We start from the raw sequence: 20,921 nt of genomic DNA, 5'->3' as shown, positions 1-20,921 counted from the left end.
TTTGAAAGGGAAGAAGAGGTCACCAGGCTTCTGGAAGTGCAGGGATCTGCTATGGCCCAGGCAATTCAGTGATGGCTCTTTGAGGTTTGCTCTTGACAACTCCAGTCACACATCGAATGCCCTCTCCATGCCACTGCCCACCATTCACCTCATTTACTCCCAAGAGAAACCTGCCCACCAGTTGTACTGTCACTTCACAGAAGAAGAGACAGAAGGTCAGAGGGGTTAATAAAGTATCCAAGTTCCCCACGGAGTCAGTGCAGGTTCCAAAGCAGACAGCTCTCCACTCTGCATGCAGGCACGTGAGACACAGGTATTGGTTTATAATAAAATGCTTTTTAATCCTACTTATAAAAATTTTAAGCAACCCCTCTGCACTTCTCAGAAATAACTATCTTTAGTGATGTCTTTACATCCTTTTAGAAATTATTTCTATATATTTATATATGTCTGTGTGTATGTTTATTCCCAAATGGAATAACAAACATTATTGAACACCCTTTCTTTGGCAGGTGTTATAAGGATACATACACATGGGAATTTTTTTTTTTTTTTTTTTTTTGAGAGCCTGAATAGTTTACTGTCTAAAAGCACAGACTCCAGAGTGAAAATGTGCTGGAATTTGAATCCCAAATCTACCACTTACTGGCTGTGTGACACTGGGCAGGTTGTTTAACCTCTCTGTGCCTTGGTGTCCTTCTCTTTACAAGGGGAACGTCGGCCCCCCTCATAGGTTTGGTATGAAGATGCTGAGTGCTCTGTGCGGTGTCGGTGATTTATAAATGAAACAGGCAGGTGCTGCCCTGGCTGGCATTACCTGGTCCCCTCCCAGCCTGGCCCTCCACGTCCTCTTGTCCCAGGGTGCCTTGTCCAGAGTGATCTGGGAACACTGTCCTGTCGAGGTCAGAGCAGCCCCCCAGGTAGGGGGGTGACGGCTTTTCCTGGTCCTCCCCCTCCACCTTCACCCCGAATTCTGCCCAGGTCCATACAAGGGACTGCAGCCCCTCCCACCCGGCCTCGTTGAAATCCCCGAGCTGCTTCCCCAGGGCTGACAAAGGCAGCCCAAAGCCTGCGCTCTCCTGAGCTGGGATCTTCTGGGCCTTCCTTCCACACAGATGGCCCCCACTGAGGACCCCATATCCCAAGGCTGCTGCTGGCACTGCTCTGACCCCACAGGTGAGCCAGCCCCCCCTCCCCGCTCCCTGGGGCAGCCCTTCCTCTCCTCACCCGGGTTTAACAGGCCTGCAGTGGGGTGCAGGCAGCACGCCCAGGCCCCTCCGTGCACACGCCACACCAGTTCACTTACTCCTTCTAAGGGCTGGTGAGAAAATCCCCCCAGAGCTGGAATACAGAGGTGAGGGCCTGCTCCCTGCAGCCCAGAGTGAGGGTGGTCCTGCGTCTCAGACCACCCTGCATCTGGGTGGGGGCAGCCTGGGCGTCCACGAACAGCGGGTCCTGTGGGGTTCGAAGGCTGCAACGACTGCTGATTAGAGCTAATTGCTCTATTCCCCGTGAGTGGAAGGAACACTGGTCTTGAAATGATTTCTTTTTCTGGTGGAGTTGCTCTAAAGTTTCTGAGGCTCATTATTGTGAACGAGCAACACCATTAATTATCCAACGTCCCTGCAGCTGCCTTTGCTGGAGTTTGGCTGGGGAGGGGGATGGCGTGGGTGTCAGAGTCACTGGCTCAGGCACTGTCCCGAGCCATTGGAGCTGATGTAGTCGGGCTGGGTTACAGCAGCCAGCACTGCAGTAAGCAAAACCTAACGTGTTGCCAGCTTTGGGCATTTCCATCTGTGCCCAAGCTCCAAGCTCCATCACTGGCATGGATATTTTGCTGTCAGAAATGGGCACCTAGAGACATCAAGAGGTCCAAAAGTCAGCAAGGGCGTCCAGACTGGAAGGCTGCTGTCCCCAGCCTGCTACCCTTGGTTGGCCTTATCAGAGCAGGTGCCCCCATCATTTCGTCTGGTGAGAACTTTGCATTCCTATGACCTGGAGCAAGACTCAAATCTCCCCAGCAGCAGCTGCTCCTTCTCTAACTTCTAGACTTTCTTGCTTGAAGGGAGGGGCCTGGAGCCTTTGACCTGTCACAGATTCCTCTCCGACCCTCGGATCTTTAACTCTGCCCATGCACTTAAGGGGTCCTGAGCAAGCCTCTGTGGGGTGCCACCTGGAGAGAAAGGAGAACCTTGGGAGGGCTGGGCAGGTCATGGGAAGCAGTATCTTAAGGGCCAAGGGTTTTGTCTGAGCAGCTGAGGTTGGCCCCTTTGGCACTTGTCACAGTAAGGTCCCTGGGATGACCCTGGGCTCAGGGTGCAAGAGGGATCCTCCAAGTGGTTTGTTTCTGTGCTAAGAAAATTGACTTCTGTGGTTGTGCCAAGCCACACATTCCCAGGCACTTGAACTCACCACCGGGGCGAGACGTTGCCTAGGGTTCAAGATGAGTGATGCACAGACATGGACTGCAGTCACTAATCAAATGTGCTAAGTCCTAAAATAAGCTACAAAGGCGGGAGACTTGTGCAAGGGAACAGGAGACTATTCCAGCTAGAGGGTTGGAGGATAGAAAAACAATAGCTAACATCCACCGAATGACGTGCTAGGCTCTGTGCTAAGTACCGGAATTTTCAAAATGACTCTACTAGGTAGGGATGATTATTATCTTTTTATAAGTAACTAAACAGGAGGTCAGAGAGATAAAATAACTGGCCAAAAGTCACACAGCTTGGATTCAAACTCAGGGCTTCTAATATAGACGAGCTTCTAATATATACGAACTGTGTGTGAATGGCTCTTGCAAGCTGGGGAGAATTTTATCCCCAATATCTTACTGTAAAAGATTTAAAACATACAGAAAAGTGGAAAGAATTTTACAGGAAACACCCATATGCCCATCTGCTCACATTTAATGGCTTTTTTTTTTGTATTTTACTGTATTTGCTTTATCATGTATCTATCCATCGATCCATCTAATTTTTTTCTTGCATTTCAAAAAAAGCTGTAGACATCAGTACACTATCCCCCAAATATGTTAGCCTGCATATCCTTAGTTAGAGATCAGTATTTATTTATGGTTCTTTTCTATTGTTTTGGTGTAAAATTTACCTAAGATGAAAATGCCAATACATGTATTTTAACTGTATCATTGGAACTTCATAGAAATGAGTTCGTACAGTGTACTTTTTTGCAGCTTGCTTCTCTCTCTCAGCATTATGTTTCTGAGATCCATCCACTGTGTCGATGTGCCATTGTCTGTTTGTCCATTCTCCTCTTCTCCTATGGATGGACACCTGGACCAGTGTTGGGCTATTATGAATAAATCTGCTGTGAACACTCATTTTCGGGTCTTTTTGTGGACATTTATTTTCACTTCTCTTGGATATATACCTAGGAGTAGAACAGCAGGCTCATAGGGCAGGTGTATGTTTAGGTTTATAAAAAACTGCTCTATCTGTTCTCAAAGTGACTGTGCCAATTTACATTCCATCAACAATGCATGAACATTCTGATTACTTCCTATATTAGGGTTCTCCAGGGAAAGGAAACCAACATGAGATATAAATATATCTGTATGTGTGTGTGTGTGTATATATATGTGTGTATGTATAATGTAAATATTACAGGACTTACCATAGGAATTGGCTCATGCAACTCTGGGATTGGCAAGTCCAAATTCCACAGGGCAGGCTCCAGGCTGGGAACTCTGATGAAGGTTTTCGATGGATTCCCCAGGAGAAGCTGGCTGGCTGGAGTTGAGATGGAAATTCTTCCTTCTGACTGCTGAAATCATCAGTTCTCCTTTTAAGGCAATCTTCTCAGTTGATTGCCAAAAATGCAATCAACTTAGTGATGATTTAACTCCATGAAATATCCTCACAATAACAATCAGGCCAGTGCTTGCTTGACCAAACAACTGGACACCATCACCTAGCCAAGTTGGCACACAAACTTAACCATCACACTTCCCATCCTTACCTACGTGTGATGGTGTCAGTTGTGTTAATTTTAGCCATTCTAGTGGTTGTGTGGTGGTTATCTCATTGTGGTTTTAATTTGCATTTCCCTAATGAGTAACAATTTCAAGCCCTGTTTCAGGTGCTCCCTGGCCAGATAGTTCGAAGTATCTGTTCACATCTTTTGCTCATTTTTTTTTAATTGGCTTGCCCATTCTCTGTTGGGTACATATTTTGTAAATATTTTCTTCCAGCCTGTGGCTTGCCTTGTCATTTTCTTAACAATATCTTTTGATGGCAGAAGATTTAAATTTTGATGCAAATTTTTTTCTTTCATGGTTATTACTTTCTGAGTCCTGTCCAAGAAACCTTTGTCTGCCAGCCAGAGACAATTTGGGGAGGAAGAAATAGAGAACAAGAAGGAACTGCGGGTGGATGGAGACACCTGAGCAGGAGCTCCAGGTGGGGGAAAGTGCAGGTTTTGTTTGGGCAACGAGAGTAGTCCATTGTGGGGGGAGCCCGTGGGAAAAGTCAGAAAGCCTTGGATTCTTTAGGCAGTGGGGAGCCACGGAAGGCTTAAGAGCAGGGAGTGGACGTGGTCACAAGAGAGTGAGATGACAGAGTCCCGGAAAGCAGCAGCCTTGTGCCTTCAGGAAGCAGGGGGAGCTGTCAGGGCTAGGGGTGCAGGGTTATCTCTGTGGATTCTCACCTGCTCTCTGAGGGCCCAGCAGTTTGCCGAGGAAACCTGCAGGCTGGTCTGGGCCAGTGGCTTGCCAGAAACCCAGCCCCTTCCCTATGCATGGATTTAAAGTCAGCCCCTCCAGTGGCTCCCATGTCTCTTGGAGTGACCCAGAATCTAGAGCTACAGATTTAGAGCCACTCCCCGGGTCCCAGTGTCTCCAGAATTCTTACGTGGGACCTCAAGGCCCCAGGGATGTGTCCCTGCACCCCTCTGACCTCACCTTCTCCCACCCTTGCTCCCCCACCTGGGCTTCCTGGAGGCTCCTCCTGGAACAGGCAAGGCACCCTTTGTACCTGTTTCCCCAGACACCTGCATCCAGGTGTTCAGTCGAAAGTCACCTTTTCAATGAGGGTCTCCCTGGCTGCCCAATTTAAAACCCCAAGCCTCTCCTGCTCCCTCCCCCTCATGGCCCTTTACTTTCCTCTTTAGGGTGTATCACCAACCAACCCACTCTCCTTCACCCATGGCCATGAGTATAGGTGTGTTTTTTTTGGTTTTGTTTTGTTTTTTTTCTCTGTTTTGTTCACTGCTCCAACCTCTGTGGCTGGAATACCTGGCACCTGCAGGTCCTCAGGAAGTATTCACAGTGCAAATGAATGAGGCGCCAACACCTCATTTCCCCCAGAGCCTATTTGTTGGCAGCTTTGGTTCTACAGGGTTCTACAGCTTTGGTTCTACCCCTGTTCTAGTTTGCTAATGCTGCCAGAATGCAAAATACCAGAGATGGATTGGCTTTTATAAAAGGGGGTTTATTTGGTTACACAGTTACAATCTTAAGGCCATAAAGTGTCCAAGGTAACACATCAGTAATCGGGTACCTTCACTGGAGGATGGCCTATGGCGTCCGGAAAACCTCTGTTATCTGGGAAGGCACGTGGCTGGTGTCTGCTCCAAAGTTCTGGTTTCAAAATGGCTTTCTCCATTCCTCTCTAGGCTGCAGTTCCTAAAAAGTGTCCCTCTTAGTTGCACTTGGGATATTTGTCCTCTCTCAGCTTCTCCGGAGCAAGAGTCTGCTTTCAACAGCCATCTTCAAACTGTCTCTAATCTGCAGCTCCTGTGCTTTCTTCAAAGTGTCCCTCTTGGCTGTAGCAGCTTGCTCCTTCTGTCTGATCTTATATAGTGCTCCAGTAATTTAATTCACACCCACCCAATGGGTGGGCCAACACCTCCATGGAAATTATCCAATCAGAGTCATCACCCACAGTTGGGTGGGGCACATCTCCATGGAAACACTCAAAGAAGTACAATCTAATTAACACTGATAGGTACACCCACACAAGATTACATCAAAGATAATGGCATTTGGGGGGACATAATACATTCAAACTGGCACAACCCCTTTCTGGGCTTCTCTGCAAGCAGTCGAGTTAGATATTCTCTAAGGCCCCCAGTGCTCATGCATGATAAGGTAGAGAATGCCTGAGGGCATTTATCCTGCCTTTTCCCACGGGACCCCTAACCTCCCCACTAACAACTTGGGGTTCAGGGTTATAAAAATGGAAGAAGAATCTCTCTCCCTGGCCCCTGGGTACCAAGTGTGGAGACTGCTCCCCAGTCTCCAGGATGCCAGGCCAGGAGGAAGGGCTTCCAGGGAGGAAATGCTACACCCAGAACCCACCCCTCTGCTGTCACGATCTGCCTCATTCTCGGATCCCGAGCACCCAGGAGAGGCCAGCGGCTGGCACCGGGCGGGTGCTCAGTGAGCCCTGGTTGAACTGCGCTGATCAGCAGATATGCTCAGTCCTCCTGGGCTCTGGATCGCTCTGGGCCAAGGGAGGTAACGTCCACCTCACCGGGGTGGTTGGGAAGACGCCGTAAGTTAGCACATGAATGCGCCCTGCACAGAGCCAGTTCATCCGTGTTCAACACTCTTCGGACTTTCCTCCTCAGTCGGTGCAGCGAGGGCAGCAGGCAGCCCAGTCGGGGCCGAGGAAGGCCCTGGTGCTGGCCCAGGGGAGAGCCTCGATCCTAGAGGAGCTGCTGTTTCTCGTGAGGATCTCTGCCTTCACCCAGCACCCGGCTCCCTGCTTTGTGCCGCCCGCCCCTCCCCGCAGCTGGCCCTCTGCTGGGCTAACTTCTCTGAGCTTGGGGAACAGGGAGGAGTTATTGTCCATGTGCTCTCCAGCTCTTAAAAAAAAACTAAAGAAAGAAAAGAAAACCTAGACTGAGGACTCTCCAGTGACCCATTTGGATGGTGGGGGACAGGAGGACATGATCAGGCCCCCTGTGACCTTTCAATTCTACTCCCGTGAACAGCTGCAGCTTCCTGGACCCCACTATTGGGCAGAGGGGCTAGCAAAGAGGCATCCGGCCCCTGGAGGTGAGCAGCAAGTCCCAGCAGGAATTCCTGCACGCAGGGGTGGCTGGAGTGTACACATGGTATTCGATCGTTAAGTGAGGTAGTGAGTAAATGAATGAACCATCAGACGAATGAATGAATGTATGAATGAATGCAGGTGGCATTGTGGGCTGCAGTTAAAATGTTGTCTGGGTTCTGGACCCTGCTCTATAGCACGTCACGTTGCATGAGTCACTTAAGCTCCCCCTGGGTCAGTTTCCCTGTCTATAAAATGGAGCAGTTGGGTTTGATGACTATGACAGTGTTTCCAGACTGTTCCACAAGATCGGCCAAAACTCACAAAACTCCACTGATTTGTGGTCTGGTGAGTTTGAGCAGCACATTGGCTTCTGTGTCGCTCTTCATGGCCAGGTCACTGCAAAATGCTGCTGCTTCAATAATGCAACACTGCTGGACCTTATTTAATCCAGCACTTCCCCAAAACACTTCTTTTGGGAAATCCTGTTCCCTCCACCTCCAGCACCTCTGGGAGTGGTTTTTGTTTCTCATGTCCTTTGGCAGGGCTCATTCCATGCCTCGCCCCCTCCCCACCCCAAGCCCCTGTAGCTCTGGGAGCTTCCTGAATGCCAGCCCCAGTCATTGTACCTGGGCCAGCTTCCCGGAGACACAGGGCAGCCGCCGCATCTCTCTGGCTTTATAACCACCCTCCTTTGTCCCATTAAACTTTTTCACTTCTGGAACCCACACACTGTGGACCCACTGCACTGCTGGAGAGAGTCTGGGCCTTTCTAAACCGGATGCGTTCACAGGAGGCAGTGCCCATTCCCCGAGGCGACTCTCCTTGGGTTCGCTGCTTCTTAGGCCTGCTGCCCACCCCCTTCCCCCACGCCCCGACCTGCTGACACATCCTCCTTCTGGGGACCGGGGGGCTCAGCCTGTCAGCTGGCAGGAGGCCCCAGGGAGCCTTTGGAGGGCTGGAAATACTCTGTATCCATGCAGTCCAACAGAAATATGCGGCAAGCCACACAGTAATTTTAAATTTTCCAGGAGCCACATTAAAAAAGGCATAAAAAAACAAGTGAAATTCATTTTAATATGTTTTATGTAACCAGTATTTCCAAAATATTATCATTTCAACATGTAATCAGTGTAACATATTAATAACATATTTTATCCATTTTTTCACACGTCTTAGAAACCCTGTGTATATTTTACACTTACAGCACATCACAATTCAGTCTAGTCACACTTCAAAAGCTCAATAACCCCATTTGGCTGGTGACTGTGGCATTGGGCAGCACAGGTCTCTATCTTGATCTGATGGTAGTCCCATGGGTATAGACAAATGTAAAACTTTGTCTTGCATTGTAATATTCTTTCATCAATTGTAACAAAGATACTATATGAAAGCTAAGTGACAATAATGGGGGCAGGGTAAGGGGTATGGAATATATATGTATTTTTCCTTTTCAGAGCAATGAGAATATTCTCAAATTGATTGTGGTGGTGAGCGTGTAACTCTGTGATTATACCAAGAGCCACTTTGAATGGATTGTTTGGTGTGTGAACAAAACTGTTTAAAAAATGTTTTCTATTGTAATATTAGATTTAAAAAGTCATAGGCAGTTAGGCTATTTTAAAAGAGAATTATGTACGTAATTTAATTTCCAAAAGGAAATAGACCCAAATATTAATAGAGGTTATCCCCGGGTGATAAAAAAAAATTTTTTTTAAATCTAGCTATACCCTGAAGATTTGTGCATTTCACTGTAAGTTATACGTCAATTAAAAAAGCATTTAAATCCTTTTCAGGACTCTGCTCAAATGCCACCTGTGATTTCCTAATGCCCTGGGTTGGAATTAGCTAATTGCCTTGCAGTGTGCTGGTGCCAGTGTTTTCTTTCTTCCTTCCTGTCTGCTACAGCCGGTTGTTTCAGTGTGTGCCTTGCTGCTTTATTACAAGCAGCTCAAGGTGGGGACCAAGGTTTGCTCATTTTTGCATTCCCCAAAGAGCCACTGGCCACACAGGTGCTAGATAAATAAACATGGTTGACTTTAATGCCCCTTTGTTATCAGCCCCTCCCTGGGCTGGCTGCAGGCCGTGCTGACGGTTGGCTTCTGTTCTCAGTCCTGTTCCAGATGCTGGCAAAGGAGAGGGAGAGGACCAGGAGGAGGGAGACGGCATGGGCCCTTGCCCGCCGGCCGCCCCGAGGAACTGCCTTCCCCGCCGGGGCCTCAGCGTCCTGGAGAAGCTCGTCAAGACGTGCCCGGTGTGGCTGCAGCTGGGCCTGGGCCGGGCAGAGGCAGCGCGGATCCTGTGCCGGGAGGCGGCTGGGGTGAGTTGGGGGGGGGTCTCTCCATCTCACCCCGGGGCAGGGGCCCGGCCTGTAAGGAGCAGGAGCTCCCACGTGGAGTGGCTGCCATCTGCACAGCCGCTTGTTTGTTGCCCCATCTTAGGGTTAGCAGCTTTCCCACCACGGTGTTTTTGTCCAGAACTTGGGGGCAGAGTGTGGTGGGAGGACTGGTTTCTGCTTTGGAGAGCAGGCGTTCCTGCTGGGGGGCAGGGGAATTTGTGGCTGGCTTAGGCTGATGGGCACTTGGGCACACGAGAGGCAGGACTGACCTGGCCAGCGCTGACTTCAGGAGCTCAGCAAGGCCATCGGGGGCTAGAGAGGATCAGAGCCTCAGAGCCGGAGGGACCTGACAAGTTGTTTTACACTCTTATTTTATATATGAAAATATGGGGCCTTGCAATGGAGTCAAGTACTTTTTGAACTCATGTTCTGTGAGTTGAGTGAATGGCTTAAATCTTCTGAGCCTCCCTTTGCTTACTTTGAAATGGGGTGTTGTATGGTTTACATGGGAGTATGTATGTGCATATACACATATATGTGTGCATGTGCAGGCGTGTATAATGAAATATGAATCGGAGCTCAAATGCTACTTTCTGGCCCCCTCCCCAGGCATTTTCCCTTAAATCCTACTTCTTTTTTAAAAGACATTTAATTTTTTAAATTATAAAATGACATACATATGTATTCACTGTAAAAAAAAAAAATCAAGCTGGACATAAATGGCTAAAGTAAAAAGTACGGTATCCTTTTAAGGTTTTTTCCTACCTTCTCTAATGTAACCCACTCCCCAGAAGTCATTTTTGCTAGAAGTTTGGGGTGTGTCTTTCTAGTCATTTTCTGTGCAGATTCAGAGCTAGCTTTGCTCAGTACTTACTAGGTGACAGGCCCTCTTCTAAGTTCTTCATGCGAATTAGCCCAGTTCATCCTCACAGTGGCCCTAGGGAGTAAGTGTTATTCTTATGCCCATTATGCAGACAAGGAAACTGATATACAACGAAATTGAGTGCTCCACCCGCAAAGGGACTCAGCAAGTGAGTGGCTGAGGCCGCCTTTGAACGCAGGCAGTCTGGCTGGGTCCTGTGCCGTATTGTACACACACTTTTTATTTGACACTTGGAATCATACCTTTCAGCTGTTGTGCAGTGTGCTGTCTCACCTTGGCATGGTGCAGAGTGCTTCTCTGTATCCTAGGAATAGTCCCAGCTCATAAATGCCTGGGGCTCGCTGGTTAGTGGAGTCCTTCACGTTGGACTTGGTGAAGTCCATCAACCTGGCTATTACACCTGAAAGTGGAATTACTGGAACTTATGGGGCCTCTAGCAAAGACCTGACCTCCCTGGCCACAGCTGCCCTGCCACGGGGAGGAGGGGGGAGCTGGAGGTCCCCATAGTGTCCTGCAGGGCCCAGGTGAGGCCTGCTGACCAGGGAGGGGACTCCCGGGGCCAGTTCAGCCCCCACTTCAGCGCCCAGGGGCAGCCGGGGAGTCTGTGGATGCCTTCTGGAGGGATGAACAGGAGCGGCTGGAGGAAAGTTGGAGAAGAGGCAGGGTTTGTGGTCCTCAAGAGAACAAAGCCTGTGTTCTTATTCCTCCCCACCAAATGATTTTTAGTTTTTAAATGTCTGAGGGCTTCAGAACAGATGCCAGAACTGGGTAGAAATAAAATCTGGGGTCCGCTCCCCAGGTGTTCCAGCCCCCACCCAGCATGCACTCCCCTCAGTAGTTTCTGAAGGGACCAGCTTTCCACCCTTCCAGAGAGGAGGCAGCTCAAGAAGCAGCCTCGGGGGCTGGGTCAGCCCCAAGGAAACGGACCTGCAGCCGATTTGCATTCTGCATTAGTCAGGGTTCTCTAGGGAAACAAAACCAACAGGAGACATCTGTAAACAGGAGATTTTATAAAAGCGTCTCACACAACTGTGGAGATGGACGTGTCCAAATTCTGTAGGGCAGGCCGCGAGCTGGCAACTCTGATGAAGGTCTTCGACGAACTCCCTGGGAGAGGCTGCCTGGCTGAAGAAGAAGTGAAAGTTCTCTCTTCTCCCTTAAAAGTCTTCAATGAATTGGATTTAATCCAAGTGATTGGATTCTCTCATTGCAAAAGACACTACCTTAGTTGATCACGGATGTAATCAGACACAGGTGCAATCAATTGACTGATGATTTAATAAACCAGCCTTCTGCTTTATTACCCAGCCACGAAATGTCCCTGCAATAACAGGCCAGTGCTTCTTGAACTGACAACTGGGCACCATCACCTGGCCAAGTTGGCACATGAGCCTAACCATCAGTCTACCCCTTGTCAACTCAGCACCTTAAACCATACTTGATCTCTAAATAGAACACAATAACAGACATGTTTCACCTAACAATACTCAGCTGTCCTGTGTACAACTGGAAATGCACTAAATCTCTCCAGAATAGGGTGCAAGCCCTTGGGTGACATTCACTCTTAAGCTTGATATCCTATAACTTAAATACTATGAAATGAGCAATACAACTTATGTCATATGATAAGGAAATAAAAGAGAAAAACAAAGATACTTGCTTTATGGACAAATTCAAACATACTCATAACAAAACAAGGAGGAACTGTTTGTACCATCACACCTTCTGCTGTCTTCTCTGCTCTCTACCATGACCCCTTCTCCTCCCTGTGAGTGTTTTTATTTTCAAGCATTAGCAAAGCCTGAGGCTCATACTCTGATAACAAGTATTTACTCACGGTTGCTATTTGCATGACTTTATTTATCCTCACAGCAGTTTCTATCAGGTGGGATTATTAGTGTCCCCACTGACAGAGGAGGAGGTGGAGTACAGTGGTTGGGTCACAGCTGGTAAGAGCAGAGGGCTGGTGCTGCGAGCTTCAGGCCTGCTGGGATAGTGAAAACAAAACCATTTAGGTGTCATTAGCTTTGGATTGTTCTCTATTTACTTGGAGGGGAAGAGGACAGCAGTGGCTACATAATTCTTTTTCCAAGCACGTTCTGTCCCAGCTCGTACTGAAATCAGGAGGTTTTTCAGAAACCCCTGCTTGCTGAAGGTAGACAGGGAGGGGATCCCAAAGCTGGCCATACCAACTTCCTGGATTGCATTAATTAGGGTCTTGGAAAGATCCCAGGAGCACTGATGCTAGAAGAACATCTTCTAGAAGGAAGTAGTCCTGGGATCCTTCAGCCCACCTGCCTCACTGCAGACTGGGAAAGGCCAGCTCAGAAGGGAAGTGACTCGCTGAAGGCCACCAAGCCAACCACGTGTCCTGACCCCCAGCCCAGTGCCCTCACCACTCTGCCTCTGTTGTTTTAGAGTAAGGGGATATTTTGAGGGTATCCTAGCTCTTCAAAGATGATAGGACCCTCAAAGTAGACATGCCACTTGGCTGTTTAGACAACAGGGGGAAGGGGCTTCTGCTTGCTGACAGTTCCTAATCCATCACACCGGGGGAGCTAACAAAAGGTAGGGGGAAGAGGGACTAGAAGGAATGGGCTGACTCAGATATCAGCTCAGCAGGGCACCAGAGGCTAGAGGAGAGAGGTCAAATTAAGGTGTTGGGACACAACCAGGTTTCTTGGTGGCCTGGCTAATCAGGGAATAGCTTTGAGGAGACAGTGGCCAGTGGAGGCTCCACCATGGGCCTGGTGGTGAACTGCTACCATTTGTAATAACCCCAGGCAGCCCAGAAGTCTACTTCTGGAAGTAGATAAAGAAGGCCCTGGGATCTGCACTTGTCACCTTCTGTCCCCCCATGCTCACCCTGGGCTCATCCTCACTCAGGGCTGAAGTCTGCAGCTGCTATTCAGGGTGTCTTTCTTTGCCCAAATCAAGGCATCATCAAGGCAATGCTTTCTTTCCAAAGACCAGCTGCCAGCAATCCTTGGCTCTTGTGTCACATGGCAAGGCACGTGCAGCATCTGCTGGTCACTCCCTTCACTTCCGGGTTTTGATGATTTCAGCTTCTTGCTTCCATGGCTCTCTCATTCTTTCTCTCTCTCTCCCTCTCTCTCTCCCTCTCTCTCTCTCTCTGTATTCATTCTGTTTCTCTCTCTGTCTCTCTCTCTGTCTCTCTCTCTGTCTCTCTCTCTCTCTCTCTCTCTCTCTCTCTCTCTCTCTGTATTCATTCTGTTTATAAAAGACTCCAGTAACAGGATACAATCCCATCCCGAATGAGGTGGGTCACACCTACTAATTGAGGTAGTCTCATCAAAAGATCCTACATACAATGGGTTTACACCCATGGGAATGGATTGGACTTAAAAACATGCTTTTCTGGGTTACATACAGCTTCAAACCACCACAAGGGGTGAATGGTAAAGGGGAGCAGTAGAACCATGATTGGTTTTGACCAAACATTGTGCATCTCCTGAGGCAGGGCACACTGCCACTCAGGTCAAAGAAGGAAGGGGAGGAGGACAAGTTCTTGGAGAGCTAATTCATCACTGTGATTGCCACAGGCAAAAACTATAATGCCATTCTGCAAAAAAAGCAGGAGCCCCAGAGAAGTCACACAGCTGGGAGTGGCCAACTGAGGACTGAATTTGGGGAGTCTAGCTCCAGGGCCTCTGCACTGCAGCCTTACACCAGGTGACCCCAACATCTGATGCTCTGGATCTTCCCCCTTGAATGCCCTTTTCCCTTGTTCTTTACTGATCCTCTCCCCCCACTGTTTGCTCATCTGTATAGTGGGTATAATATCCTGAGCTTTACAGAGAGAGTTGTCGAAAGAGGCTGGTGCCCAGCATAGGGTAGGTGTTCAATTAACACTTGGTGAGTTAGCTGGGTCAGAGGTCATGTATGGTAGTGATCAGAACCCTGGCCCAAAGGTCAATGGCCTTGCATTCTTGTCCTGGCTCTGCCACTAAGCAGCAGGGTCTTTTCACATCTCTGGGTCTTAGTTTCTTTGGCTGTCGAGTGAGGGGTTTCAAATTCCCCCACCAACCCCTGCAGTCTCTTCAGTCACGCCTCCTAGAAGGGAGGCCCCCATGTCCATATCACTGGGATCCTTTACTCATGTCTCTTTTATATATTAGGATTTTGCACAAGAAGTGGTTTGAAGAAGGACTGCACTGCTAAAAATCTCAAAACAATTTGCAAACTACCAGACTAGATACGTCCTTTCCTTCTTGTGTCAAACAAGCTGAAGCAGTTGGGGAGAGCAGGCCTGGCGAGTTTAAAATATCCTGTGCTAACAGGCTAAACCATCAGCTACTGTTGCATAACAAACCACCCCCAAATTCAGTGGCTTAAAACAGTCTTCATCTTATTTGCTCACGACTTGGCGTGTCAGCAGTTTGGGCTGGGTTCAGCTGAGCGGCTCTTCCGCTGTGGTCGCTCCTGAGCTCCGTCTTGCAGCTGCGGTCATCCGGCAGCTCGGCTGGAGCTGGGTGGTCTCAGATGGCCTCGCTCACACATCCGGCTGTCGGTGCCGGCTGCTGGCTGAACCACATGGTTTCTTTACGCGACAGCTGAGATCCAAAAGGCCGAGCATGGAAGCCAGCATGGCCTGTGAGGCCTAAGCTCAGAACTCCCACCGTGTCACTTCTGCATTCTTTTGGGGAAAGCCAGTCCCAAGGCCACCCTACAGAGAGTGGGGACTAGACTCTGCCTCTCAATGGGAGGAGCTGCAAAGAATTTGTGACCAGTGTTTAATCTAACACCTAGAACTATAGTCTTCGAATCCTTTCTTTTCCTATCTCTTTGTTTAGTCCAGATGCAAGCAGGAAAATATACATACATAATCTTATTAATAATTATCATTTATGATTAAAATGAGATGTGTTAAAATCTTAGTACACAAGTAAGTGTTCAGTAAATGGTTGTAGTCTATCGTTATTAGTATTTATTATTGCATATTCTGTGCTAAGGTATTTTATGTACATGATCAGCAATTCTCACACCACCCTGAAAGATGGATGTTGTTATTCTCATGTTCAGATGAGGAAATCGAGAGCCTGGGGGGGGGGGGGGTAAAAGTAACTTGTCCATGGGCCTGTAGCTAGTAACTAGTAGAGCTGGGATTCATGTTCTGCTGCAAATCCAAACAGCTGGCCATGGGAGGCAGAAAGAGAAGTAAGGGAGGCTTGGAGAAAGCATAAAGAAAGAGCTCTGGGTGGCTCTGAGCCTCCTATGTACTTGCCTGCAACAACCATGGTGGGCAAGACCTCCTTAGGCTCTAATCGGTGGACACCAGTGAGGGTCGGGGTGGGGGTTGCAAACAGCTCACAAAGATGGTCTTCTGCATGGCACTGACTCTAGCTGAACTCTGATGTCCTGGACCATAATCTAGAAGGTTCAAGCAGTTTGCCACACAGTGACAGAGTTTTCAAGGTGCCATCTGTAGATACCTCCTAGAAGAGGGCCAGTGACTGAGCAGCTAAATCCCCCTGGAGGGACACCCAGAGCTGACCATCTCGTTCCAGCGGACAGTGGCCAAGCAGACCACTGACCCGGGCTCTGCCCACAGTGGGTCCCTGTCAGTGCCCCCCTCGCCTACTGCCAGCTGGGCAGGAAGGGTCAGAGGACTCCTCCAGCCAGACCACGCTTGGGCATCCCTCCCCACCCCACTCTGGCTGGCTCTGCCTCCTGGGCCAGCGCCTTGTCAAGGTTTTCAGATAACCAGCCCAGAACTTGACTAAGGCCGAAGGGAGGGATCACGTGAGAGCTCCATGGCCATGTGGAAAGGGCTGGTATTGGGCATTGATAACTGGGGCTCTGGAAGAGTCCAGCCTCACGGGCTTTCCACTCCTGTGGACGCCCCGGCCCCCCATCGAGTAGATGACACTGGGCAGGGTGGTGAGAGACTGGTCAGATTCCAGGCCGGGTGGTGGTCATGCCTGGGTCTGGCCCTGCTCCTGCGTGTCCTGGCTGTGGACCCAGGCTTACTGAACCTGTCAGTGCCCTGGGGTCTCCGTCCACTAAGGGAGGAGGAACAGACCGGCTCAGAGCGTGGGCTGTCCCACTCTCTCTCTCATTTATTGTCTCGCACTTGGCTCCTCTTGCTCTGGATTTGTAAGTTTTGTCTCCCCAGCTCCTGCCTCAAGGAAGTCCCTTCTGATTTGTTTTCACCATTAATACTTGCAGGGGCTCGTTCCCAGTCCTAGATGGAGTCTGAGCCTGGGAGACTGAAGAACAAAACCCAGCCACAGATGAACCTTGAAAACATGATGCAAAGTGAAATGAGCCAGACAAAAAAGGACACGTATTGTGTGATTCCACTTGTATAAAATATCTAGAATAAGCAAATTCATGGAGACAGAAAGTAGATCAGAGATTACCAGGGACTAGGGGAGGGGGAATGGGGAGTTATTGCTTAATGGGTGCAGAGTTGCTGTTTGGGTGATAGAAAAGTTTTGGTAATGGATGGTGGTGATGGCAGCACAACATGGTGAATATAATTAATGCTGTTGTGTTGTTCACTGAAAATGATTAGAATGACAAATTTTTTGATGTGTATATATATACAACCACAACTGCAATCCAACCTTGTGGTGGGGCAAGTGGAGAATTAATTCTTAGCGAGCATCTGCAGAGACCCATTTATCCTGTCTGGGGCGTCTCTGTGCAGTTTCTCAGTTCTTCCAACACCGAGAGGCAGGGCTTTGGTGTCCTTTTTTGTTTGCTCCCTCTGGGTGGTGGTAGATGTTCTTGTCCCCACTTACGGGTCAGAGCACAGAGGCTGAGGGAATAGTTACTCAGGGCCGCGGAGCTGATCACTGTGGGGAGGAGGTGGTTGTGCGGGTCCTTTGGGAGCCCAGGAGGAAGGACGTGTTGTGATCCGCTGCCCGGCTGGAGGCATTCCCGGCTGAGGGCGCCTCGCTCCTTTCCCTCCGTGGACCATGGAGGGTGGAGAACAGGACGGATGTCAGAGTGGAGTGGAGACGGCTGGAAGTGTTTGTGTACCGGGGGTGAGAGAGCTGAGTAGATTGCCGGGTGACCTCGAGGGAGGGCCCGGTTGAGCTTGGCACCCATGATTGGTGGCGTCAGTCACCCTAGGGAGAGGTTATAGGGGGTCAGAAAGGTAAGGGGAGAAGGTGACTGTCAGTGGAGTAAGAAATACATGTTGAACTCTGACCTGGACCTATGTAGGTGTCTCTCTCTCTCCCTCTAATTCAAAGTCCAACCTTATTCCGGGCAAGGATCTTCTTTTGTATTCTCTTCTATTTTTATTTTGAGAAAAAGAATTGTTGGTGGCAGTTGCACTCATGGGTCATGGCCTGCAGTTTGGAAAACCCTGCCCTTCCCGTGCTGTCCCTGACACCCCCACGAGGGACCAGGGTGGCTCAGCTGTGTGTTTGTGCTTCTGAGAAGGGACGGGGCACGTGCTCTCCCCAGCTGCTCCAGGACTAGGGGTGCTCTCCCTGCAGAAGCAGGCGCCCCTGTCTCGTGTCAGTTCAGGGGGGCGCCAGCCTCAGCTCCTGCCCTGGCACAGGGTCACACACACAAACTTGTGCGTGTGCACTTACACATACACATCCACATGCACTCACACAGTCACACAGTGTCACAGTCACGCACTCTGTCACACACCTACGGACACGTTCACACACACATTCACACACATTCACACACACATTCACACATCCACATACACTCACACAGTCACAGTGTCACAGTCATGCACTCTGTCACACACCTACAGACATGTTCACACACACATTCACACACTAACATTCACACACACACATTCACACATCCACATACACTCACACACAGTGTCACAGTCACGCACTCTGTCACACACCTACAGACATGTTCACACACTCACACATTCACACACTCACATTCACACACTCAAGCACACATCCACATGCACTCACACGGTCACACAGTGTCACAGTCACACACTCTGTCACACACCTACGGACACGTTCACACACATTCATACACACATTTACACATCCACATACACTCACACAGTCACACAGTGTCACAGTCACGCACTCTGTCACACACCTACAGACATGTTCACACACTCACACGTTCACACACTCACATTCACACACTCAAGCACACATCCACATGCACTCACACGGTCACACAGTGTCACAGTCACACACTCTGTCACACACCTACAGACACGTTCACACACACATTCACACACATTCACACACACATTCACACATCCACATGCACTCACACAGTCAGTGTGACAGTCATGCACTCTGTCACACACCTACAGACATGTTCACACACACATTCACACACTAACATTCACCCACACACATTCACACATCCACATACACTCACACAGTCACACAGTGTCACAGTCACGCACTCTGTCACACACCTACAGACACGTTCACACACTCACACGTTCACACACTCACATTCACACACTCAAGCACACACATCCACATACACTCACACGGTCACACATTCTCAGTCACACACACACCTACAGACATGTTCACACGCACATTCACACATTCACATACTCACATTCACACATCCACACACACGGTCACACAGTGTCACAGTCACACACTCTGTCACACACCTACAGACACGTTCACACACACATCCACATCCACATACATTCACACAGTCACACAGTGTCACAGTCACACTCACACACCTACAGACACGTTCACACACTCATATTCACACACACATTCACACATCCACACACACTCACATGGTCACACAGTGTCACAGTCACACTCACACACCTACAGACATGTTCACACACTCACACATTCACACACTCACATTAACACACTCAAACACACATACATCCGCATACATTCACTCGGTCACACATTCTCACAGTCACACTCTCACACACCTACAGACACATTCACACACTCACATTCACACACACACATTCACACATCCACACATACACTCTCACCCACTCTACAGATACACTCACACACTCTCTTACACGCTCATATTCTCTCAGACACACACACAGCCGTATTCCCTCCCACACTGCTGGTTGCCCTGGGCCTGGTGGGCAAGGGGTTAATTGACCTTGCCCTCAGAAGGGGAGGCAAAGTGGCCGCTTTTCTTGGAAAGACAACATGTTCCTGGGGTCATTTCAGGTTCAGGTTAAGTTCAATGACAACTGCACTCAAAGTAGGGTGAGGCTGTGGCAGGAGCTGAGGTGCCGTCTCTGAGCAGAGGGCAAGGGCCGGCGGAAGCATCTAGAAGTGAGTCAGCCTCCTGCTGGGTCCCCTTAGTGGGGCCGACCACCTTCCAGGCTGGGGGACGTTTGCCCACAGCATCCCCCCACCCCCCGTCTTCCTCTGTCTGCTCCGGTTCTCCCCCTCTCCCCACCCGAGGAGAGGGTCTGGCCAGCTCCTTTCCGAGCATGGGTAATGACTAATAGATTCATTGTGCGGCTGGCCCTGAAGGAGCGTGCACTCCCAGAGAGCAAAATCTTAAACTGAGGGGCCCACCCTCTGTGGGGCGGCTAGAGGGGTAGTTGAGTGTCCAGGATCTAGAGTTGAAGGGTCTGAGCTCAAATCCCAGCTCCGGCACTTACTCACCCTGTATCTTTGGCATTACGTGCTTCTCTGCCTCAGTTTCCTAATCTGTAAAATGGGGATAAGAACAGTACCGCCCCCCACACATGTTTAATGGGAGATCATGGAATCCAGTGCACTGATGTCAGGGCTTGGTGCTGACTGGGAAGGCGGTGTGTGTTAGCAGCTCCGTGTTATTAACAATTATACCAATGTAGCAATGTCCTGATAATAATGCTAGTAATCAACAACAGCAGAATTTGGAGCATCCCCAAAGGGGTGGTAGGACAGAGCGAGCTTTTGGTGTGGAGCAGGAGGAAGGGCCACCTCAGAGCTCCTAGGTCCTCTCCTGCTTGGGGCCATGTCCTCCGTGATGGCCCACTGGCCCTGCGCCCCCACCTGTCCCTGACAACTGTGGCCACACTCCCGTTCTCGTCTCTTCCAGACTGTAACCCAGAGTCAGGAAGGCTCGGACCCCAGGGCCAGGAGAGTTGGGGTGTGGAGGCGATAGCGCTGGTGGGGAGGGGACGCTGTGACCACGTCCTTTCTCGGGATGGGGGTGCCCCTGCCCCAGCTGAAGGACAACCCCCTCCCTGGCTGCGGTACCTCTAGAGGCTGGGGAGATCGGGAGGTGGGGTCTCCAGGAAGGAGTGTTGAACTTGGCTGGGCCTAGCCGAAACTGAAAAGGCCATTTTAAGATGCCAGAGTTCATGAAAGGAAGTGGCGATTCCCCTGCCCACAGTCACTCAGGGGAGGGCACTGCCCCAGGGGGCCACTGTGGGTGTGACTGTGACCCACGGTGTCACAGCCTCTCCCACTGGCGCAGAAGTAGTCAGAGTGAAGTGCCTATAAATACAACTGCTTGGGTAATTTTGATAGTAGAGCACAGTTACGTCCTCAGGGCCCAGAGGCATCATTATTGGAAAAGAAAAACTCGTAGGCGGGTAATGGGGTCCCATGGAGAGGTGGGGTGTGGACCCTCAGCTCTGCCCCTTACAGCTGGGCGATGCTGGCTGAGCTGACCCACCTGAGTGTGTCCTGTGAGCCTAGCCCTTTACAGGTAACAACTCGGTCCATCGTCACACCACCCCTAGGAGGTGGGCCCTGGGTTG

General features: G+C 49.7%; 1 protein-coding gene across 3 annotated transcripts in view; it reads left to right on the top strand.

The window, feature by feature from the left end:
* Positions 1-20,921, top strand: part of RIN3 (Ras and Rab interactor 3) — a 128,159-nt gene that overhangs the window by 29,059 nt on the left and 78,179 nt on the right. For all 3 annotated transcript variants that reach the window (XM_037832027.1, XM_037832026.1, XM_037832028.1), the window contains exon 2: positions 9,126-9,333. In XM_037832027.1, coding sequence (XP_037687955.1) covers positions 9,126-9,333 — 208 coding nt within the window. The remainder of the gene's footprint in view (positions 1-9,125; positions 9,334-20,921) is intronic.

This window comes from Choloepus didactylus, chromosome 4, assembly GCF_015220235.1.
Source record: "Choloepus didactylus isolate mChoDid1 chromosome 4, mChoDid1.pri, whole genome shotgun sequence".
NCBI classification, from domain to species: domain Eukaryota; kingdom Metazoa; phylum Chordata; class Mammalia; order Pilosa; family Megalonychidae; genus Choloepus; species Choloepus didactylus.
Note: the sequence above shows the minus strand (reverse complement) of the source record. Positions and strands in the feature narration are given on the sequence as shown.